The 24,127-nt window shown below is 53.1% G+C and overlaps 1 protein-coding gene across 2 annotated transcripts in view; it reads left to right on the top strand.

Annotated features, from left to right (window-relative positions):
* KCNH1 (potassium voltage-gated channel subfamily H member 1) overlaps window positions 1-23,039 on the top strand; it is a 379,659-nt gene extending 356,620 nt beyond the window's left edge. For both annotated transcript variants that reach the window (XM_002717533.5, XM_002717532.5), the window contains exon 11: window positions 17,929-23,039. In XM_002717533.5, the coding sequence (XP_002717579.1) occupies window positions 17,929-18,786 (858 nt within the window). In that variant the 3' untranslated portion in view covers window positions 18,787-23,039. The remainder of the gene's footprint in view (window positions 1-17,928) is intronic.
* Window positions 23,040-24,127: the final 1,088 nt, after the last annotated feature.

Here is a 24,127-nt window from a genome sequence, read left to right as displayed (position 1 = left end):
TAAAAACCCAGTTCAATCCAGTCACCTCCCATAGGCCCCACCTTCAAGCACCGTCCCTGGATTAAGTTTCTACCCTTGGAATATCATTAATAGAAGACTTTGGAGATCAAGCCTTTAACACATGGTCCTTTGTGAGACATTCAGCATCTAAAGTAATACTCAAGCCACAGCATTGAAGGAATTAAATATTGGTGCTGTGGCAGCTGCTGTCTGTGACTCAGGTATCCCAATAATCACTGGCTGCTCCACTTCCAGTCCAGCTCTCTGCTGTGGCCCGGGAAGGCAGTGGAAGATGGCCCAAGTCCTTGGGCCCCTGCACCTGTGTGGGAGACCCAGATGGAATTCAGGTTCCTGGCTTTGGCCCAGCCCAGCCACGGCCTTTGGGGCCATGTGGGAAGTGAACCTGTGGTTGGAAAATCTCTCTGTGTCTTTCCTTCTCTCTCTCTAACACTGCCTTCTAAATAAATCACTGACAAACACACCCAGAGAGAGAGAGAGAGAGAGCGCGAGTACTTCCACCTGCTGGTTCACTCCCCAGATGGCTGCAATGGCTGGGACTGGTCCAGGCCAAAGCCAGGAGCCAGGAGCTTTGTCTAGGTTTCCCATATGGGTGCAGGGGCCCAAGGACTTGAGCAATCTTCTGCTTTTTCAGGCCATTAGCAGGGATATGGTTCAGAAGTGGAGCATCAGGGACTTGAACCAGAGCCCATATGGGATGCTGACACTGCAGGCTGAGGCTTAGTCTTCTATACCACAGTGCTGTCCCCAGTAAAATAAATCCTAAAAAATGATAGAAACCCACAAGGAAAAAATAATTGAGAGAAGAAAAAGTGGCACATGAGTGATTTCAGCAAGTTTTAGGAAGATAGGTGATGGAGGAGTGGTAACTGATGTAGTAAAAGCGGAGGAACCCGCAGCCCCAAAGCAGATGGGGCCAAAGATGGAAAAGGAACCAGGCCGGCACCACGGCACAATAGGCTAATCCTCTGCCTGCAGCGCCAGCATCCTGGGTTCTAGTCCCAGTCAGGGCGCTGGATTCTGTCCCAGTTGCTCCTCTTCCAGGCCAGCTCTCTGCTATGGCCCAGGAGTGCAGTGGAGAATGGCCCAAGTCCTTGGGCCCTGCACCCACATGGGAGACCAGGAGAAGACCCAGCTCCTGGCTTCGGATCAGCGCGATGCACCTGCCACAGCGCACCGGCCGCGGTGGCCATTGGAGGGCAAACCAAAGGCAAAAGGAAGACCTTTCTCTCTGTCTGTCTCTCTCACTGTCCACTCTGCCTGTCAAAAAACAAACAAACAAACAAACAAAAACCAAAAAGGAACCAGTTTTTTGTCTTGCAAAACTCAAGAGAAGATCTGATCATAGAAGCACAATCATCATGGGATTAGGGGTGGGCACAAAGCTGCAGCATTAAAACCCAGGTGGGGAGGGAATGGCCCTGTGGCGTAGCAGGTTAAGCCGCTGCCTGTGACGCCGGCAATTCCATATAGGCACCCATTCGTATCCTGGCTGTTCCACCTCTGCTCCAGCTCTCTGCTAATGTGCCTTGGAATCGAGCAGAAAATGGTCCAGGTGCATCTCTGTCTCTCTCTCTCTTTCAAATACAGAAATCTTAAAAAACAACAACAACAACAACAACAACAAAAAACAAGGAGGCTGTTTAAGGTCTGTGTTCAGTGTAGTAGGATCCTTAGCTCCACAGCCTCACTTGATGCAGCCTTGTGACTGTAGAGATACTAAGGATCAAAGGAAAACTGGTTCACAGAAGGATATGAGATATGTGTGAGATAAAGCAGGATTCTGTACAAAGAAAAATCAAAAAATAAGCAAGAGGTTTTAGGTTTTAAGAAATAGGATAGCAAAAATTTTAAAACATAATATAAAGTCTGGAAGATAAAGTCAGAGATCTTAAAAGGTCAAATAAAAAATACAGAGTAAGGAAAAAGAGGTGAGGGAAAGGTAATAAAATATCAGTCCCACTCATCCAGTCCAAAGAAAATTAGCAGAAAATGGAGAGGTAGAAACCCATCACAGAAACAGTAAAAGAACACTTTGCAGAAGGGAAGAGCAAGAATCCTCAGACTGCAAGGCCATCAAGTGTCCCAGCTCCGTAAGGAAGACCCACCTCAAAGTGTATCGGTGTGGATTCTGCAACTTCCGGGGGTTAAAACCCTAAAGACTCCCATGTGATGTAACAAGTTGCACTTGAAGGATTAGAAATAAGCGTGGATATCACAATCACAATGCTGACATATATGAGGGGTTTTACAATTTCATGGAATATGCATGTTATGAAAAATTATGTATGAGTTTTGATTTCTTTTGCACCAAAACTTTTTCTCTCAATTCCATGTACCCATAAACTTTTTGAAGCATGCTCATACATAGTACATGTTTCATAAATGCTATAGATTATATAAGCTAGTGGTCACATACCTTGAACATTCTGATGGAAGATGAATTTCAGCCAAGAATTTTGAACCTGGACTATTGACAACAGTGATAATAAAAACAGTGATAATAAAAACATTTTTAAGAATGTTTTTAAACATATGACTTTCAGGGCATTCTTTGCTGGGGAACCATTAGAGGGTATGCTCCAGCAAAATGAGGAGAAAATTTTTAAAAAAATAGAAAATAATAAGAGCCATAGGGCAGCAATGAAGGGAGATCCCAGGCCTGGAAAACGGCCAGACCAGATTGAAGCAAAGGAACAGAGCGCCCAGAAGTGCTGTCTCCCTGGATAAAATGGAGCTGATGTATTGAGAGACATGGAAAATGTTACTGGTGGGCATGTGATAGAGGTATTAGGACACGTGAGATGAGTTAGTGAGGTGTTCATAGGAAGGAAAGGAAGAAGAAAGGGAAGGAGAGAAAGGCAGGGGAGGTGGGGTGGTAGGCCCAGGAGAAAGAGGATTGTGAAGAATAATAGTCGTAGCAGCAGTAATAGTAATAGTAGTAGTAGTAGTAGTAGTAGTTGTTGTAGTAGTCGTAGTAGCAATAATAGTAGTAGCAGTTGTTGTAGTAATAGTCGTAGTAGCAGTAATAGTAGTAGCAGTTGTAGTAATAGTCGTAGTAGCAGTAATAGTAGTAGTAGTAGTAGTAGCAGTTGTTGTAGTAATAGTTTTCCCAAGCATAGCTAATAAACAGCCACCAAAATCCAAAGCTGAAGCTGATCCTAACTTGAGCACCTTAGGATCTCAGAAGAAATCTCTGTGACAGAAAATGTGGGGTCTTAGTGAACCCCTCTTCCCTTCTGGGCTCCAGTGTCCTCTCCCAGAGAGTGAATGAGCTGTACACAAAACATGAACCACGAGTGCAAAGACAGACAGCCAGGATCACATCAGAGTGAAGAACTTCCATGTGATAAAAGGCCACCTAAAATGATTAAAAGGCCAGCTCTGGATGAGGACAGCAGTTGGCACACTGTGGCCTCCGCTGAATGTGGCCCACCACCTGCTTTTGTACATAAAGTTTTATTGGAACACATCCATGCCCATTTGTTGACACATTGGCTGCTTTTGCACTAAGGTGACAGAGGTGTGCTCAGCTAAACCCTGGTCTGCTGGTTTCCCTAACGTGGGGCCCAGGTGTGCTCCTCTCCCCAGCCTGGGACCTCCCGCACTGTGGCCATAGGGGCCATGGTAAGAGCATGAGACTGGCTGCAGACACCTCATAGCTGTGGCAAGGAATGCAGTAGGAACTTGTCCGTTCCCCAAGTGGGCAGTCAGGTGTCTGTTCCCCACGCCAAGGATAGACAGTGCTGTGTCATCTGCTGCTTCTGCAAGTCTCAAGCATGCTGTATGGTGGCCTGGGAAGACTGTCTGATTGTGGCCATCGTGGCATATTAAATACAGTGCCTTGTTAGCTCTGTCTCCCGTGGCTGGTCAGTTTCTGACCTAGCTTTATTGGTTCACCTGTTGACTGGCAGATTTCCAGGGGGGCAGCAGCAGGAAGGGGGCCTCTTTCTGAAATGAGATGGGGACCTGGGACCACCAGCTTCCCTGTGCTTGCTGTCCCAGCCTGTTTCCCTGGGCGTCGGCAGTGAGGAGCAGCTGAGTCCTTGGCAGACGGGCGGGAGGAGACAAAATGGATTTGAGGGCTCACACCTAGGTCCAAATTCCTCCTGGCTCTACCATGTGCTAGTCAAGCAACCTCTGGGCCCTGCTGTCCACATTCGTGACATAGCAATGGTTGTCACCCAACTGCCAGCTAACTCACCTGGTTTAGTGGACTTTTTTAATCCAGGAAAAAAGTCATGTGTAGAAAATGGTCTGTTGGTGAAATGTCGCTGAGAATCTGGGGTGGAATAGTGGAGGGAGAGTGGAGTAGAGCAAGGTGCATGGGGATGTGTGGGCAATGCCAGTGGCTGGCACCGAGGCCCCTCTGCCACCCCTGTTCAGCTCCCCAGTTCCCACTGTTCTCCTCTGAGTGAGCAGAATGGCTTTTCCTGCACACTCAAGCCACTGCCCTTCCAGGCTGGGGCTCCCAGTTTGGGCCATTCTGTAGTTACTTAGCTACCCTTCTGCCAGTCTGGGTCTGAACAGGTCTGTGTCCACACCATGCCCAGCTCTGATCAGCTGCAGCTCCTTTGGCCAGGTGGCAGGACTGCCCCCCACCCAGCTGGTTCAAGAACACACGAGGGCCACATTGTCAGTATGAGGAAGGCGAGACCTTAAATCCAGGAAGGGGTGGGACAGGAACTGCATTTACTGAGCGTGCCGCGGAGGGGTGGGGGCATGTGCATTGCATACGTTACATCTCATTGAGCTCCCTGGCCACCCCTGGGGCACCACTAGCAGCCTGCGTTTTCTACTCACAGTGAGAGTCAAGGGAGAAGCAGCAGCTGCCCGTGGCCTCTGCAAGGGGCTGCAGCCTGGGTGGCAGGCAGGTGCCTCTGCCCACAGGATGGATATCAGACAAGTCTGGGCTCAGCCTCCAGCTATATACCTTCTTGGCCTCAGCTTCCTCCTCTGTGTAATGGGATGACAGTAATGGCTACTGCATGGGGTTGTTTTACAAGTTCATTTAAATAATGTATGCAAAGGGTTGCAAACAGCGCCTGCCCATTGTGCTGCCTCCCTCTGTGGGCGCAGCCACTCTGTGATTTGGGTACACAGGGGCTCACCTTTGCGTCGTTTTGTCCTCTCTGTGCTGCCTTCTCTGCCCTTCCACTTGCTGTTTGTTTCATTTTGCTCTCCCTCTGTGCAGGATTCTTGTCTCCTCCTTCTGCCTCTTTGCCCCCTCATGATGCTGCGTGCCATCTATCCTCCTCTTAGGGCATCTGTCTTGGACACTCTGGCCCACTTTGCCTGCTTCCTCCAGACCCTTCACAGCAGAAGTTCCCAGTGGTTAGAACAGACCTCAGTGGAGCCAGGTTGCAAGGCTTGGTCTCGCCCTGCCTTCCCTCCCCCAGTGAAAGCCAAGCATACGGCAGTCAGCCCTGCTTCATATCCATGGGCTGGGCAGCTGATAGGTGTGAGGCAGCAAAGGTAAATTACCCAGATCCTCAACTGCTTATAACTTTCCTTCTGTGTTTTTTTTTTTAAGATTTATTTATTTATATTTGAAAATCAGAGTTGCAGAGATGAGGAGAGAGATAGAGAGATCTTCTCTCTCTGGGTTCTCTCCCTAGATGGCTGCAATGGCCAGGGCTGGGCCAGGTGGAAGCCAGGAGCTTCATCGGGACTCTCATGTAGGTGGCAGGGGCCCAAACACTGGGGCTGTCTTCTGCTGTTTTTTCTTAGGCCACGAGCAGGGACCCGGATCAGAAGTGGAGCAACTGAGACACCAACTAGTGCCCATTTGGGATTCTGGCATTGCAGGAGGCAGCTTTACCCACTACACCACCAGTTGCTGGCACCTCCTTGCAACTTCTGTGCCAACTCACGTGCCAGAGGTTACTCCTATAGTGAACATACCTGCCTTGCTAACCTATTGGATGGAGGACTCACTTCTACCACTTGTGTATCAACGCGAAAAGTGCAGTCCACAACCTGCAGACGTGTACCATGTGTCTATGATATTGCCACACGACATAGAGACAGAGTAAAGGAGGTGGAAGTGAGGCAACCACTTGATTTATACCCCAAATCCCCTAATATTGTACCATCTGCTTCCTAAAAATTAAAATGCCACTTTCCCAGGTGCACTGATGTGGGTTATCCTACCAGGAACAGGCTTGGCTTGTGTGTGGCCACTGGTGGCAGAAGAGAGTCCTTGAAAAGACTGCCCTTGGAAGGTCACATGGCCAGACCTCTCTAGAGAGGAGCTGAGCCCAGAGCCCTGGCCATAGTCACAGGGAGGGTCCAGCCACCTCCCTCGGTGGCAGTGAGGGGCAGAAGCGCGGTGTGCAATCTGCCGTCATCTGTCTGGAGACTTGGTGTGACTGTGCAGTCCAGGAGACGTATTACTACATTTGCTGCCTGGCCCTGAGGAGCCCTTGCATGTGTCATCTGGGATTGAAATCAACACATCTCAGGTCTGTGTCTGGCAGAGCTTCTTACAGGCCTCCAGTCTGCAGGCCCCGCTGAGTTCTCAGCCCAGAGCGTGGGGCTCGGCTCTGGGCCTGGGTAATCAGCCCTTGTCACATTTTATCACTGACTCATTCATCTGCAAAGGACTTTGATTTAAATCCCAATGCAAACTCCAAGCCTGGTACAAATGCACGTCCTGCCCATGCTGCTTGTGCCAGAGTCCACGCAGCTCACAAGTCTTCGGCTCTTCCCAGGTTCAAACGAATGAACCTTTTCTCTTCCCAGGGCCCTTGTCTTTGTCTTTGGCCACAGAGCTTGGATGTCAGCAGACTTGAGCTCTGGTCACAGCTCTACCCACCTACTGACTGCGTAAAGCATCAGAGAAGGACTTACCCTCTCTGAACCCGGGTCCTCACTTTGGAAAAGGAGTAACAGTGGTTCTGGTTGAGAGTTAATAGGATAAGTCATGGAAAACACTCAGAGTTGGCCTGCTCAGTGGACAGCTGGACATTCACTGTTCAACCAAGCCGCAGTTGGGCAGGGGTTGAGTCTTCGGAAGAAAGGGTTTCCAAGCCAAACTTGGGGGAAGACCTGCTGCTTCCTGCCTGAGCGGGCTGTGCTCCCTAAGTGTTAGGAAGGGCAGGTCCTCAGAATGAGAACAGACAGAGCAGGGCAGACCGGGGTGGGCCCTTCGTCCTTGTCGAGGCTTCCACCAGTGACAGTGGTACTCTTGCCCTTGATCAGACAAGGGCTGTGGATAACCAGGCGGGGTCAGGTTCCTTTCCTTCTCTTGGTGCTGGTTCTTTTGGGAGGAAGACATCCACTTCCACTGGTGTCGAGTGGAGCGTCCTCCTCCTCCTCCTGCTGTCTGCACCTGAACTCTCTCCAGCCCCCACCCTCTATCCCCCATACCTTGGATCAGTCAGGAATCCAGAGAACAGAAGCTGAAACTACACTGGTTTTATTTAAGTTATGCAGGTTTTATGTATTTCATATATACAGTTTTAAGAACACAGTGACACTCCCACCCAAGCTCCTCCCTCTCACATTCCCATTCTCAATTTTTATCAAGATCTATGTACAGTTTACTCAATGATCCTATAGTTAACCCTACACTAAGTAAAAGAGTTCAACAAATAGTATGAAGAAAACAGTAACAGCAACACTGTTCCTCAACAGAAAGGGGCTGTAAACAATCATCGAATCTCAAAATGTTCACTCCTTAACATTACATTGCAGGCACTCCATTAGTTACCTCGAATCAGGGAAGACCTGTGTTCTCTTTTTGGGACTGGCTTATTTCACTAAGTACAATAGTTTCCAACTGCATTCACCTTGTTGCAAAAGACAGGATTTCAATTTTTTTTTTTTTTTTTTTTTTTTTTTTTTTTTTTTTTGCAGCTGGATGTATGTATACCATAATTTCTTTATCCAGTCAACAGATGACAGACATCTGGGTTGATTCCATAACTTAGCTTTTGTGAATTGTGCTGCAATGAACATAGGGGTACAGATAACTCTTTCATATGTTGATTTCTTTTGGTTTGGATAAATTCCCTGGAGTGGGATGGCTGGGTCATATGGTAGATCTATATTTAGATTTCTGAGGTATCTCCATACTGTCTTCCATAGCAGCTGCACCAAAATATACATTCCCATCAACTGTGGATTAGGGACCTTTTCCCCACATCCTCACCAGCATTTGTTGTTTGTTGCTTTCTGTATGTGAGCCATTCTAAGGGGAGTGAGGTAAAACCTTATTGTGGTTTTAATTTGCTTTTCCCTGATAGCTAGTGATCCTGAGCATTTTTCCAAGTGTCTGGTGGCCATTTGAATATCCTCCCTTGAAAAATACCTGTTCAAGTCCTTTGCCCATTTCTTAACTGGAATATTTGTTTTGTTGTTGAGTTTCTCGAGCTTTTTATAGATTCTGGATGTTAACCCCTTATCAGTTGCATAGCTTGCAAATATCTTCTCCCATTCTGTCGGTTGCCTCTTCACTTGGCTGTTTCTTTTGGAGCACTGAAGCTTCTCAGCTTGATGAAATCCATTTGTCAATTTTGGCTTTGATTGCCTGTGCTTCTGGGGTCTTTTCCAAGAAGGCTTTGCCTAAGTCAATGTCTTGCAGAGTTTCCCCAATGTTCTCTAATAATTTGATGGTATTGGGTCATAGATTAGGTCTTTGATACATGTTGAGTGTATTTTTAAGATGGAAGGTAGGGGTCTAGTTTCATACTTCTGAACATGGAAATCCAGTTTCCCCACAACATTTGTGGCAGAGACTGTTCTTGCTCCAGGGATTGCTTTTAGCTCCTTTGTCAAAGAGAAGTTGGTTGTAGATGTGCACTCCACTGGTTTTAAAGGGAGGAGTTGGTGTTGGAAGCTGAGGATGCCCAGAGACTTGTAGTTGAGAGCAGCAGTGCCCTCTTGCAGGCTGGGAGCATGAAGGGTGGCTTTACCGAAACCTGGCAGGTCAGAGGAGGAGCCCAATGCCGGGGAGACGATGCTCCACACGGGTGAGTGATGATCTGGGCAGGGGTGCAGTAGTCTTGTGCTGGGACCTCTGAGGAGCAGGCACCCTGGGGCTTATCCTGACTCTGGACGGGAACTTGGCTTAGGCGTGCAGGGGATGAGAGCAAGGAGCTGAGACCTGACCTGGGGGGCACAGCGGGGACCCAACAGGGCTTGTGCAGGGGAGCACCCAAGGATGCACCTGAAGCTGACCACAGCCTGCTGGAGCAGGGACTACAGGAGCTGAAAGCAGGAGGTTGTTCCTCTCCTCCTTCACTCTCCTCTTGCAGTGGCCATGGGCAGACCCTGATGGGAAGCCGGCTGGCAAGGGAGTCTGGGAAACTGGTGGGCTGGCTCCAGTGCCCGTGACTCCAGGCAGAGTGCAAGGGGAGGGCTCCACAATGACTTTGGACATGGAAGTAATTAACATGCTGCTGGGGGGGGGGGGGAGGTACAGCGGCTGTCTTTGAGCGTGGACCAAGCATCCCCTACCTCCCTCTGTATTCAGTAGGCACTGCAGGAGAATTTTTGAATGTTTGCTCAGAGCTGTCTCCCTGTAGAGTAGGGTTTTGGAGAAAGCAGTTTCTCCCCATAAGGACCCTGTGCCTCAGGGGGTCAGGGGTGGGGGTATTGGGCAGTGTGGTTGAGCGGCCACTTGGATGCCTGAGTTCCATATTGGAGTGCCTGGGTTCGAATCCCTGCTCAGTTTCTGACCCAGCTTCCTGCTAATGCGTTCTGGGAGGCAGCGGGTGATGGATGAAGTACTGGGGTCCCTACCTGGATGGAACTCCTGGCTCCTGGCTCAGGTGTGGCACAGCCCTGGATGTCACAGGTTTTAGGGGAATGAACCAGCAGATGGGAGATCTCCCTCCCCCTCCCCCTCCCCCTGACCCTCTTCCTCTCCCAGCAGGGAGTTCTGTTTGGTAGAAGACAGGAGAGACAGCACTGTGGCTTTTGACAGCACAGCTCTCCTGAAGGGGCCCTGGGATGCTCGCGGGTCCTCTGCTGTAGGGAATGGGCTGTATGGCTCTGGGTCCTTGTCATCCTGGATCCCCAGGGTAGCTACAGTTGCAGCACCTGTCTAAGAGCTCCCCTGCCCCTTTCTGGGGGACAGGGCGTGGCTCTGCTCCCCACTGCACACATGCTCTGCAGGCAGAGCAGATATAAATAGCCAGGGCCCAGCAGAGCTATTTTTGTCTTCAGATCCAGCGCCTCAGGCCTCTGCCCAGGATGGCACCCGAGGAGGGGTGGGGGTGGAGGCGGTAGCTGGGGAGGGGCTCCACATGTGCAGCTTGTCTGATGTGTGCACACGCATGTCCTCTGAACATGAGTGGGCAATATGTGCCTGGGTGGCAGTCTTGCCGTGTTGTGTGTCATCCACTCTGCTTCCCTGGGCTACCCCTGCACTAGCCATAGTCTTCAACCTGGCCTCCCTCCCGCCCAAGCCCAGGTTCTGGGTCCTCCTAGCCTGACGAATGACTTGAGCCACACTGGAGGAGGACTGGGCGGGAAACGAGTGGAGGGTGAGGGTCTAGGAGACATTGCTGAAGCTATGCACAGGGTGGGGCTGCTGAGGTTGAGAGCTGGAGCTTGAGAGAAAAGCAGCCTTGCCTTACGCTGTGAATCCAGGGGCATCTCCAGTGTCGTTGCATTGCAATCCCACAGCAAAGCTGCAGCATTTGGTACATAAGACGGTTAAATCTTGGAAAGATCGAGCAATTTCCTCAGGGTTGGCCACAACCCACAGCGGGTGGGCATCTGCACTTGCCAGCACCTCTGCGGGCTCTCAGCCGTGTAAAGGCGTCTGCAGGAGCAGCAGGGCCCCGGGCAAACACCCAGCAGAGCACAGAGTGCAAGGGGCAGGGCTCTGCACAGGAGGCAGAAAGGGCCACCATAACAAGTGACCACAACCTTGGTGGCTTAAACCAACAGTAATTTCTTCTCGCATGGTTCTCGGGGATAGAAGTCTTTCAAGCTTTGGTGTCTGTGGAGTTTGTGAGGGAGGTTCCATTTCATGCCTCTCTTGGCTTCTGGTTGCTAATGGCAGTCCTTGGCTTGTAGCCATAAACGCCCGTGTACCTCTGTCTTTCCATGGCCTTTGCCCATCTTTCTTTTATAAGTTGGGGCCACCTTAATACAGGGTCCTTTCATGTCAAGATCTTTCCTTCCTCACATCTGCACAGAACCTCATTCCTAATAAGCTCATATTCTGAGGTTCTGGGTGGCCATGTCTTCAGGGTGCATATTTCATTCCACTACACAGGGAGCGCAGAGACAGGAGAGGTGACAAATATGGCCCTTAGGAAATGCCAGAGGCCAGCCGCTCCTGCCCGGCAGTGCCAGCTCCCCCCGCTCTCCCCTGAGCAGCAGCCAAGGGCTGCATCTCATTTGCTGGGTGACATTGAGAAGGAAGGACCCTCGTCTGTCTTGGGCTTGAACTTTCTGGAAACCAGAGGAACAGGTGTGTCTGAGGGAGTCTTTCGGGCCCTAGATGAGTCTGTCCAAAGAAGACCTTTCTCATCTACCTACTCTCAGCGCCCACCACTCCCAAGAGTGAATGTGAGGATATCACAGGGGAATTGGGCAAGTCGCTCTTGATTAGAGCCAGTAGAAAGCATATTAATTAGGCTTTGTGGTGGTGGGAGGGACCAGCCCACCAGCAGCACACTAAGAGCCAGTGGACAAATGGGAGCTGCACATCTCTGGCCTCCAAGTTGTTCCTCAATAGAGTCCACTGGGCCCTCTGTCTACTCCTCCTCCCCAGTGCTGTGGCCCAAGGTCACCAGCAGCCAGTAGGGTCACCTGTCACCTCAGCATGCCACAAGGAGCCAAGATTTTTCCAATAAGCAAAACACCCAGGCTACCTCTTACCTGCCTTGACCAATAAAGTCTGGATTCTGCCCTCAGTCCTTGTTGCATCCTGATGCATTCAAGGACCACATGGCTTACTGCACCTAGCAGGCCATTCTCTCCATAAATGCTTTGGGGACCTTGGCTTCTTGGCCCATCTTGTGCCCTTGGCCAGATTTTCTCTCTGCGTCACAGGGCTGCCCCTGAATTCTTTAGATAATTTGCCAGTAGACAAAGCGTCACTCGTCACTCCTGGAAACTAGTGGAGCAGGGTGATAGGGCAGGAATAGAAGTCATCAAAATATACTGAGAAAAACTTTTTTTTAATTCAACCCAAAGCTTTTTCCATCACAGAATGGCTGAGGACGTGGGTCTGGAAGGGGACTCAGGTTACTGGGGGTGGGCGGTGGGGAGTGGGGAGCATATTGCATGACTTCATCCTTTGGGTAATCACTTACCCTTTCTAAACTCAGTTTCTTTATCTGAATAAAATGATAAGAAGCATATGCACCTGCTGGAGTTGCTGGAAGGATGGCACGAGCCAGCCCATGTCCAACCTTGAACATGGTCTCTGGCACATGGGGCTGTCCCTCGGGCCTGCTACCACAGGGGCATCATTCTACACTGGGCGGCGTTTCTGCCTTTGTGTCTCGCCATGTTTGGAACATCTTCTCCCTAGTGTTTCACCTTTCCTAGCTGATCCTTCTAGAATCATCTCAAGAGTCCCCCAGAGGATATAGAACAATTTACTTACTGGGTATATTAGTCTGCTTTTTTGTATCTATAAGGAAATACTTGGAGTAATTTGTCAGGAAATAAGGTTTCTTTAGCTCAGTTTTAGAGACTGAAGGCCCAACCAGGGGAGCCTGGCGAGGGCCCACAACAGCATCATCTCAAGGCAGATGGCATCACTCTGTGGGAGTGAGTGGGGTCCCCCGAGACTATCAATCCTTCCAGTGGCTGTGACCCAAGGACCCTGTCCATCAGGCCCCACCACGTCCCACCATCACCACTGGGGCACCAAGCTTCCAACACACAAACCCTCGGGAGACAAACCACAAGACAACTCAGTCAAGCACGCATCTTAAGGGTTTACTGACACTTGCAACTCAACCTACACAGCGGCCCTCTGGCCTCAGGTGTTACCTGCCATTACAGACCAGGGAACACAGGCTTGGGGAACCTGGTCCTGTCCACCTGACTTTCAAAGCTCCTGCCTGCCTCCTCCCACACTGGACTCACTCAGCGCTTCCCCTGTGAGTTAACCAGGCTCTCTCCCTGGACCTGGCCTAATCTTCCCCTCCAGCTGCAGGCCCTGGCAGTGGAGTCATCGCCCAGCCAGCTGGCCCAGGTCTGCCTCCCTGATTCGTGATGCTGTTGAGGGAGAATGCAGTGGTTGATTCCACAGGCACGCGGAGGGGTTTAGGAAGTGGCCTTTTCCAGAAACAAAGCCCAAGCACTGCCTTATCCTATCTGCCCATCTGCAGTTTGTTTTTCCACTTTAAATTTTGTTTGATGGCCCTGTTTGTTAATCTTTATGTTTTATGCTCTGCCATAAAACCAGGCAGGGTAACTGGTGGGTTCTGAGGAGGGCGTGAGGACAGCTACGTCACCAGGGCCTGCAGGGACCCCGCATTCCAGATGCTGTCACTCAGGGTGGCTCCAGCACGGACCCCAACCGTGGGAGGAGAGGAGACCTAGCTCTGTTTACGTGGAGCTGCCTGTGCCTGTCCCCTGAGTGCCCTACAAACCATAGGGGCTCAATACGTGTGTGTTTGGCTTTGCGTCCCTCATTCCACATCGTGAGCCAACTGTTGTTGGGCCTCGGGAAGAAGGGGCTGGCATCCTCCATCAGTCATGCTTCAGGGACTAGGGACAGCCACTCCCTCCCCGCCTCAGTCCCGGGCAGTGCACAGAAGGGCCGAGATTGGCTGGAAGGGTGTGTGCAGGGGCTGGGGAGGCGTGAGGCCTCCCTCACAGTGAGCGTGAGCTACGTGCATGGCAGTGGCCTTACCAGCCATCAAGCCAGAGGTTCCCAGACCCTGCTTAACAGTCCTGGGTTGGCTGCCTGCCTCAGACTCTTGTGAGACCTGGTTGTGGACATAACCCCCGCCCCAGGGAATCCCCCCCCCCCAGCAGGGAAGACCCTCGCCAGATTCCAGAACCACTGACCTGGTCCCTCCAAGGGAGGGCATGGCTGACCCCGGGTCAGGCAGTGGCCAGTCTGTAGCACACTGGGACCACGCCAAGCATGCGTTCTCTCTTCTGCTCCCAGCCTTGGGAGTGTGTGTGTTTGGATCCAAGAGAAAGTACCCCAGTTCCTTTCTGGGTTGTCCCTGGTTTCTATGACTCCTGCTTCTGTCCTTGCCTGACTATGCAAACCACTGACAAGTGACCTTAGGTACAGATGTCCATTCCCCAGTGGAGCTCTTTGAAGTATCTCTGCTCCTGCCTGGTGCCGCCCCCACGCGCGTGCTCTCAGGACTCCAGCAGCCTGTCCCCCTCCCGGGCCTGTCTTTCCCTGCATGCACCGCGGGCACCCGCTTGTTCAGTGACCCTGCAGGGACTCCTGCTCCCCTTCGGCCTCATCTGGGCTGGAACTTGAGGACGGGGCCCTCTCTCGGTGCAACGCAGAAGACGTGGTTGATTATCCCGAGTCACCACATATCCCAGAGGCATTGGTTTCTCAAATAAAGTTGGAGATAGCAGCCCAGAGAGCCCCGTAGCTTAAGGATCTGAGTGTCAACTCCATTCAGCTCAAGCTTACTTATTAAGGTCCTCCCAGGCTTAGGGACGTGAGCTGGAGGAGCAAGCCAGAGCGCGGCTCCATCTCAGCCCTTCGTGCTGGGAAAGTCCCGAGCTGCACAGCCTTGCTTATTTTGGTGCACAAATTTTTGAAATCCGCGCATATTTTCTCTGTAATATGCATTTTCCACGAACTTTGAGAAGACTTTGCCTATACCTGTGGACTGGCAGGACTCAATCCAGGAAGGCTCCAAACTCATCCCATCATGGTGTCCTGACCAGGCCAGGATCAGAGAGGTGGTCTGCCTCCCCGGTGGGTGATGAGAGGGTCACCGATGGAATGGTCCCTGCCTGGGGGTCCCTGATCCTGTGGCGAGAGCAGCAGGCCACACCCTGAAGTCCTGCTGTGACCAGCTGTGCGCCACTGAGCAAGCTTCAGTCTCAACAACCTGTGATGGACGCACTGTGCATAGCTCCTGAGACGTTTCAGTTCAGTAGGAGAATGCACTCGAGTCTGTGAATTACATCCTGCGATTAAAATCAGTAGCTGTGCATGCTGGGAGGCACCTTCACGATGTCCTCTTAAGGGGTCTTCTAAAACGAGGTTTTGGGTCCTGGAACCCTTTCCCGCAATGACAACTTACCAGGAAGCCCAGTGGCTAAGACAGCAAGATGGAAGCAAGCAAGCCAGGGCCGTGTAGATGGAACCTGGGGCTACACTGTCGAGCCGTGGAGGGCGGGGCATGGCGGCTTGCTCAGCGCCCTGCCCTGGGTGGCAGCAGAACCGCACTGGGCTCTGTCCATGGCGCCAGACGGTCTTCCATAGGGAGATCCAAATTTATACAAAAGGAAAGTTCATGAGCAGTCTTCCCCACTGCAAAAAACAACAACAAACAAACAAACAAAAGGTTCACCTCAGGGCTACTTTAAACATCAGCTCTCTGAGCTCATCTAAGAGTATGAAAAATGAGACCAGGCAGGCAGGGATGATGAACTCAGCGTGAGGTCGGCCTGAGATGGAGATGAATGGGAGTGCAAGTCCTGTAGGATTTTATTTACTCACTCCCTCTCTGGAGCCGGTGCGTTGAACATAGAGAAGTCCACCTCTGGTCTCTTTCTCTCTCCCCATCACATCTCCGACGTCAGCAGCAGAGCTCCAGGGGGAGCCAACGTCATTTTTTTTCCCTTAGCGTGGGCCACATAAGTAGGGCACCGGCCATCAGTCACGCACTGACACGGCCATTGATTTCTTGATGACCGAGCACTCTATCGCCAGCAGCGTGCTGGGCAGACAGAGTCCCATAACCACGCCCAGCCTTCAGGGAGCTTCCATCTGAGGCAACAGGCAGGCGGGCTGCTTCTCACCGTAGGCTGTGGGGATCTTGGAAGGGGGAGAGTCCAGGAAGCTTGTTGGAGCAGATTCTGGAAGGTCACGAGGGAAAAGGGCCAGCCAGAGCCTGTTGGGCACAGGGAGTGTCCCAAGATACGAATCGGAGGTCCTGCCCAGCACTCCTCGGCCGCATCCCTGCGGCGGGAGACGACGGGCAGACAGGTGGGGCAGACAGACAGGGAGACGCTCTGGCTGCTGCTGGTGGCACCGAGCTCATCGTTGTGTCACGCAGCCACCCTACGCACTCAGACCGGAAGTGCTCGTCAAAACGCATGGTCACAGAAGCTCTGAGGCAGACTCCATGACTAAGTGCTCAAAAAGAAACAACACCCAAAAAACCCAAACCCACTGAAGTCAGCAAGCAGGGTGCCTCGTCCCCTAGGAGCTGCATTTTTCGGATTCTCAAAGGAGGGTGCGGAAGCTTTCCCTGTGCCACCTGCCTGTTGATTGAGACAGCAGGGTTGCAGTGGCTGTGTCTGGCACGACACTCCAGGCAAAGCCAGGAGGTTTCAGGAGAGGCAGCACTGCCCCAGAGACCCATGCCCCCTCCCAGGGAGCGCCTGGATGGCCCCCACTGGCCGTGCAGCCACAACATCTGAATACGTGGGTCAGTCCCAGCCCATGGGGCACGGGGCTGGCACCGCCCAGGCAGCCACGGCCCCAGGCAGCACTGGCTGCCCTCCCGAAGTCCCCCACAGATACATATTGAGCCTTCCTAGCCCCCCTGTACGCTCGGCCGCGTAACCACTCGGGATAAATCTTGTGTCGGCTCCTCCATATCTGAAGAACTTCCTTCTGTCTTCGAGTCTCAGGGGCTGCCCTGGCACTCTGCTATCGAGAGAGTCAGTAAAGCAACGGTGTGTGTGCTGATCCAGACCCTTTCCTTCGTAACAGCGACGGCGGCCTCTCGATTTCCTCTCCTGGGCAAAAGACACCTTCCTGCTGATTCACCGGCTGACCTGTGTTCGTTCATTCCACAGGTGTTTATTGAGGCCCCCAGACACCAGGCTGGAAGTACTCAAGTGACAAAAACAAGCAACTTTTTGCTCTTTTAGAGGAGATAAGTTTCCTTTTAACAAGTAGGACACGGTGAGATGGGATAAGCTCTGTCCTGCGCTTGGGACTTTCAGAAGGGTTCAGATGTGCGTGGAAACAACTGGGGGCTTGCTGGGAAACTGCTCCTCCCAGGGACAGAAGCCCAGAAACTAGCTCGAATGTAAAGGGAGAGGGGATACCGGAAGGACGCCCATCTCTGCAGAAATGCAGGGCAGGGGCAGGAGCCAGAGCACTTAGTTCCGAAGCTGTAGTCTCCTGGGGTACTGCTACCTTCTCAGCCATTTTTCCCTCTCTCCCCTCCATCTCACCTTCCTTAATCCCCTCTTCCCACCTCCTCTGTCTCAGCAGTTGTGTACGTGGGGGGGTGGGGGGGGGGTGGGGGGGGAGTAGCTGTATCTCTACTACAAATGGATCCAAGATACAGCAAGGCACCGAGCGCCATGAGCACAGAAAGGGAGGCAGGAGGATAAGACAGAGTGTGATGGAATCACGGAAGACTTTCTGGAGGAGGTGCTGTTTGAGCTGGGGTTTGTTGTGAGGGCGGTCTGGACAGAGAGCAGGGGCCATTCCCAGGCCAGAGAACAGCACGCCCAGGGTCGTGCCACCAGCAAGTCCACTCAGAGCGGTGGGAGAAAGCGTGCTTACCGCTCTGTTCTCATCATCTCGCCGTTGCTGGGACACCCTTAGTGGGTTTCTCTGACCCTCTTCAAAGTGGACAGGATTCTCCTCAGTCCTGTGTTTTGGATCTGCAGGCTGGACCCCAGGAGCAGATGGGTGTGGCTGAGGAGGGGACGCGGGGAGGCAGGATTAGAAAATCACAGTGGACAAGGACAGCTGCCGTCCAGCTGAGCCAGGAAGCCCAGCCCCGCTCACCCCGCGTGTCTGTCTGTTCCCTGCAGATCGTGTTCCGGAAGATCAGCGACGTGAAGCGGGAGGAGGAGGAGCGCATGAAGCGGAAGAACGAGGCCCCGCTGATCCTGCCCCCGGACCACCCGGTGCGGCGCCTCTTCCAGCGCTTCCGGCAGCAGAAGGAGGCCCGGCTGGCGGCGGAGAGGGGCGGCCGGGACCTGGACGACCTGGACGTGGAGAAGGGCAGCGTGCTGGCCGAGCACGCCTCGGCCAACCACAGCCTGGTGAAGGCCAGCGTGGTCACGGTCCGCGAGAGCCCTGCCACGCCCGTGGCCTTCCAGGCGGCCTCCGCCGCAGCCGTGGCGGACCACGCCAAGCTGCACGCACCGGGCTCCGAGTGCCTGGGCCCCAAGGCGGGCGGGGGCGACTGTGCCAAGCGCAAGGGCTGGGCCCGCTTCAGAGACGCCTGCGCCAAGGGGGAGGACTGGAACAAGGTGTCCAAGGCCGAGTCGATGGAGACGCTGCCCGAGAGGACCAAGGCGGCGGGCGAGGCCACGCTGAAGAAGACGGACTCCTGCGACAGCGGCATCACCAAGAGCGACTTGCGCCTGGACAACGTGGGCGAGGCCCGCAGCCCCCAGGACAGGAGCCCCGTGATGGCAGAGGTCAAACATTGCTTCTACCCCATCCCCGAGCAGACGCTGCAGGCCACCGTCCTGGAGGTCAAGCACGAGCTGAAGGAGGACATCAAGGCCTTGCACGCCAAGATGAGCACCATCGAGCAGCAGCTGGCCGAGATCCTCAGGCTACTAACTTCCAGAAGGTCCTCCCAGTCCCCGCAGGAGCTGTTCGAGATCTCCAGGCCCCAGTCCCCAGGGTCCGAAAGAGACGTGTTTGGAGCCAGCTGAGAGGTTCTCGTCCAGAGTCAAGGACAAAACCCTAGACCCCCTTGCCCGGACACCACCCACCACCCATGCCCACGCGGCCAACAGTTTTCAAGGCAGGTTTCTCCCGAGGGAAAACCTGAGCAGGACCCGTGGCTCGGCAGGTGTGCTCTCCCTGGAGAACAGGACGGGGCGAGGGGCAGCGCCCCGAGCCTGCAAGCCGGCAGCTGCCTCTGCCGTGGATCCACACCATTCCCCCGGGAAGGGGCAGGCTGGCTCTGGGGACTTCCTTCGTTTGTAATTTTTTACTACTGGGATATTTGTACAAGGTTCAAACTACCAGAAAAGAGTGGCCACCGCACGGGAGTGGGCAGGGGAGTGCCCGGAGCCCTCCTGGACTCCTGTAAATACCTGTTTCCCTGTTGACGCTGGTGAGGAGCTTGGGACAAGGGGAGCCTGTCCACTTCCTGCCTCTGAAGGTGCAGGCGGCTGGTGCCTGCCTCCCCAGGGCAGCTTCAGGTCTCAGTGCCCCAGAGAGGTGAGGCAGGGGGGAGGGACCCTGGGCCCCCACAAGGCTGCAGAGGCCCCTGTGAGCTCTGGAAGCCAAGCGAGCCTCCCGTGGCGGGTTGCTGTGCTGCTTTTCCGTCTTGACCTCTTCCCACGTGTTCCCGTGGCATTCCTCAGGGTATGGAGCATTGGCAGGAAGGGCCTGGGCCCCAAGTTGCTTTGTTCAATACACACACACACACACACACACACAGCCTCAAGATGACCGTAGCCAGCGCTATGGCGATATTTGAACATTTTCATTCTCCTTGGATTGCCCTGCAGACGTCTGTATTTTCTTCACCACGTATCCCCCGAGGACAGCCGGGAGCGTGCTTGGCCTTATTTTTAAGGCAGCCTCTTTACTTTCTGCTGTAGCCAGTAGGATTGCAGGAGGAAGCAGGAAGATGAGCGGGGCACAGTCATCTGAATTAAGCAGGAGGGATTTGAGCTATCTCCACGCAGGACCAGGGGCAGGGCCCAGGAAAGGGCGAGCTCTGTGCCACCTCCGGGCTGATGCAGAGTGCGCTCACGGGGTCAGGCTGTGCGTGCACTGGGGCTTTTCCCAGCAACAGCCCAGCGAAAGAGAAAAAAGTCTCTTCCAGCAAAGTGGAGCTAGCTGAGGGGTATGACCTGGAGAGAAGAGAGGTCCCGGGACCCCAAACACTGCCTAGCAAGGCTGGGAGTTCAGCCCTGAACACTCCGCTGTGCGAGAGTGTGACGAGGGCTGTGGGCAACAGCATGGACTGATCCAGGTTGCGCTTTGGCCCTCTGGCACCCCCATCCCTGGCACGGCTTCGCTACTGAGATTCTGAGTCCCGGTGTCCTTAGGGAACCCCGCAGGTCATGCCCTACCAAAGATACTCAGCGTTTGTGCAGGCCCCCTGCCCCTTCAGTCTTGCTCAGCAGCCACCACACAGCCCAGGACCTGGCCCGCAGATGTTGGTGCACGGCAGGCTGACCTCCCTCACTTGACCAGGTCAGCACAGATGGCTCCAGGGAGCAGGGCCCAGGAGGGCACCTGCCCCCAATGCCCTGCACACGCACACCCTCTGCCTCTCCCGGGAGCCTTGCAGAGGTGGCCTCCGGCTCCCTGCGCTGGGACGTTATTTAGCCACAAGGGAGAAGGTGTGATTTCCCAAGGCCGAGGCGTGCCTGTTTGTGAGTCTGGATAAAGCTGGGGGGCCTCCAGCTTCCTCAACTGGGGCAGAGGCTATAACGTATCTGGACTCCCGGCTGCTCCTATGCTTGCTAACTAGCTTCTGAAGCTTAGGACCTGCTTTTGGGGCAGGGCTAGGGCCCCTATTACCCTAACAGCTAGCTTCAGAAGCGTCGCCGCCCAGGGCTCCAGTTACCTGGTGTCAGGCCCTGTCCAGCTCGTCACGGGCTGGCGCATCCCTCCAGGAAACAATTCCCCAGGTAGGCCCTAGGGGAGGCTCGGAAGCCCAGGGTTCTTTCCAGGGGGATGTACCCCCAAAGTAGCGCCATCAGCTGGCCCAGGCTCTGCTGTGGAAATCTGCCCAGCTCGAGGTTGTAGGGGTCACCGTGACAGCAGCGTGTGACTGTCTAAGCTTGTATTCTCCGTTTTTTTTCTGTCTGCTGTAATTGTTTAAAAAGTTTTTTTTTCCAGAGAAAATGAGCCCAACCTTTCTTCCTTGCCTTTGCCTGGCTTGCACTTGGCCCCGGGTAGCTTTGTGCTGTTGACCTGGCGTGGCCACAACCCCGCCCGGTGTCCTGGGCATGGACCACAGACTCCAGATCCCACTGTTCCCTGGTAGCTGGAGAGAGCAGGGAACAGAGGTTCAGGTTTTAGACTGAACTTGTGCACTTCAGAAAAATCCTGCTGAGAGCCACACATCCTTTGGAGGCAATTTTCCCCTTTCTGAAGACAGCCCGGTGTCTCACACCACTGCCGGCTGAACTCCCTCCTTTGAACGTCATTCTTAGAGAAGCTTCCGTTTCTGAGGTATCCCGACAGGCTGTGTCCCCGTGCCCCGGCTGCTTCCTTCCACTGATGGAGGTGTGGGGAGCGGGCTCAGTCCCAGACGAGGATGCTCCAGGGTGTGTGTGCCTGCACAGCACGGACTCCAGCCACGTGTGCTGCCATCCCCCGACCTCCCCCACTGGGCATGACAGCGTGGCCAAAGGCAGGCGAGAGAGGCAGCCATTTGGTTGAGAATCTCTGGTCTAGTACACACTTAATGCAACTAATTAATTGCATTAATACATTGCTACACGATGCTTATAAGTCTCCAAGCGTTTGAAAGCTATTCTCATCTCAGCAGAGATCCAGCAGGCCTTTCTTTTCTTTGGGTTCTTCTTGCCGACTCCTGGGGCCCGTTTTACCCCCAGTCTCTGATCCTGTGTACTGCTGCAGGCCGAGCCCCTTTCCTGGAATCCTTCTCTTTCAAAAGCTGGGAGAGCTGGGCTGGGGACAAAATCGTACTTCACCCTGCCCGATGCAGCAAGCCTCTCTCTCCCACGTCCTCAGGTGGCAGGTGCCAGTGTTAGGCCGGCTGTCAGCCTTCCCCTCCACGCATGCGTGGGGGCGGAATGAACTCTTGAGGGAGTCTCGGTCGGGCCACAGCCCGTCTCCCCTTGCTGCACTGATCTCTGGGAAATTTTTGGAGCCCTGGTGGAGGTACAAGTTGCTCACATGCATTTGATTAACAGATTGTACTATGTTTTGCAATAAAGATGTTTCGCCTTAAGACCCGTGAACGGAACTCCAGCCGTGACGGAGCTGCCACTGCCCCTTCCTCCCGCCCCACCTGCTGTTGCTTTGCGGGGAGGCCGCCAGCCTCTTCTCTGTCACGTCATCCGTGTGACTGCCCCGTACACTTCCTTCAGTCAAGGTTACCTTCACCAGCTCCTGTGCCCTCCACCTGGGGGAGACTTCCCTGTCCTGCCAGCACCAACGGCAACCCTCGGAGGAAGCACTGTTTTCTCGCTGAAGGTGTTCACGGTCAAGTTTTAATTTCTCCCACTCACGGTTCAAAAGAATCCATGTGAATTTACCTACAGCTTACGTTAGTTTCACGTGAAACTGCACTCTCCTGCGAGCATATCAGACTCTGGGCCCTCAAGAACTGGACTTGAACATTCTGCAGGTGCCAGATGTTGGGGGTGCCCCCCCACCTACATTACCCTCTTCTTGGAGCCATTGTCTCTTTCTTATCTGTGACTTCTGAGTCATCCAGTGGCCCCGTCAGTAGTTCCCTGAGACGTTCACAGATCTTGTATCAGGATATGAACTGTTTTTGTGTTCAAAAGGAGGCAGCCCTGCCTGATGAATGTATTCTCTTAATATTCAGCCGCTGTGTTGGTGCATCAGCTGCAGACTGTCCACATGCCACGTTTCACGGACACTGCAAGGACACTCCTTAGGAGCGGTTCGTCATTCCAGCGCTTCTCCCTATATTAACACGCTTCCCATTGAGTCCCGCCAAGTCCTTTATTGAGTTTTTTTTCTTGCATCTGTCATTTTGTCCAAACAAGCATGAATAAACAGAAGTGCAAATGAGCTGCTACCATTTATGTGGTCAGCTGAGGTTGGTGCCAGAACCCCCCCGGATGTCTGTGGCTTGGGTATGATAAGAGGAACGTGTGGGACCCTCCATGGATGATGTTCCTGCCCTTCTCTACATTTTTAAACAAGCACAAATGATATTTGTAAAAAGATTAAAAAGTTTAATTTTATTTATTATGGTAATAAACTATTTTATACATGATGCTTGCTTTCGCCTTTCCTTGTAAGTCATCAAATTGGCTGGGGTGACCTAAAATGACAGAGTGAGGAAGAACAGATATACTTTTCCTTCACAGGAACTTGGGCAGTGCGGGTATGGAGAGCAACTATGATCATGGTTTCTGGAGAACTTAAAATTCTAGAGCTAGCAGGCTGGCACCCCGGGTTCTAGTCTCGGTCGGGGCGCCGGATTCTGTCCCGGTTGCCCCTCTTCCAGGCCAGCTCTCTGCTGTGGCCAGGGAGTGCAGTGGAGGATGGCCCAAGTGCTTGGGCCCTGCACCCCATGGGAGACCAGGAGAAGTACCTGGCTCCTGCCATTGGATCAGCACGGTGCGCCAGCCGCAGCGGCCATTGGAGGTTGAACCAACGGCAAAGGAAGACCTTTCTCTCTGTCTCTCTCACTGTCCATTCTGCCTGTCAAAAAAAAAAAAAAAATATTCTAGAGCTAGCGAGATGATGCATAAAGTACGGCATGGCAAGAGAATGGATATGGAGCTGGCGGCCCCCAGGCAGATACCAGGGTACAGAGCCTGCCTTCAAAACCTGTGCCCTGGTCTTCTTTGTGCTCATGTCACAGAATACCTGAGACTGGGTCATTTGCAAAGGAAAGGGCTTTACTTTGGCTTACAGTTCTAGTGGTTGGCCAAGTCCAAGACTGGTTGCCTCTGGTGAGGGTCTTGAGCTGCTTCCTGCCATGGCTGGCGACAGAAGGTCAAGCAAGCCTGTGCAGAGCAGACACAGCATGGGGGGGGGGGGGCTGCGTAACCATGGCAACGAATCCGGTTCCTCAAGAGCAAGAACTTGCCCACCACTGCAGCTAACCCCGTCCCTCACCCCACCTCCCCACCCACACAAGGCATTCATCTCTGTCCTAGCTAATTACCTTTTAAAGGCCCCATTCCCAATGCCACCAAAATGGCAGTTCAACAAGCGTTTCTATGTTCAAGGCGTAACAATCGGGCGGCACTGGAAGACTACAGAACATGCTGGCTTAACATCTGAAGTTGATCCCCACTTAGAAGTGAACTTTATTTTGAACAATTTGAATTGCAATTTGTATAAAATAATTAT

Source organism: Oryctolagus cuniculus, chromosome 13 (genome assembly GCF_964237555.1).
Source record: "Oryctolagus cuniculus chromosome 13, mOryCun1.1, whole genome shotgun sequence".
NCBI classification, from domain to species: Eukaryota; Metazoa; Chordata; class Mammalia; order Lagomorpha; family Leporidae; genus Oryctolagus; species Oryctolagus cuniculus.
Note: the sequence above shows the minus strand (reverse complement) of the source record. Positions and strands in the feature narration are given on the sequence as shown.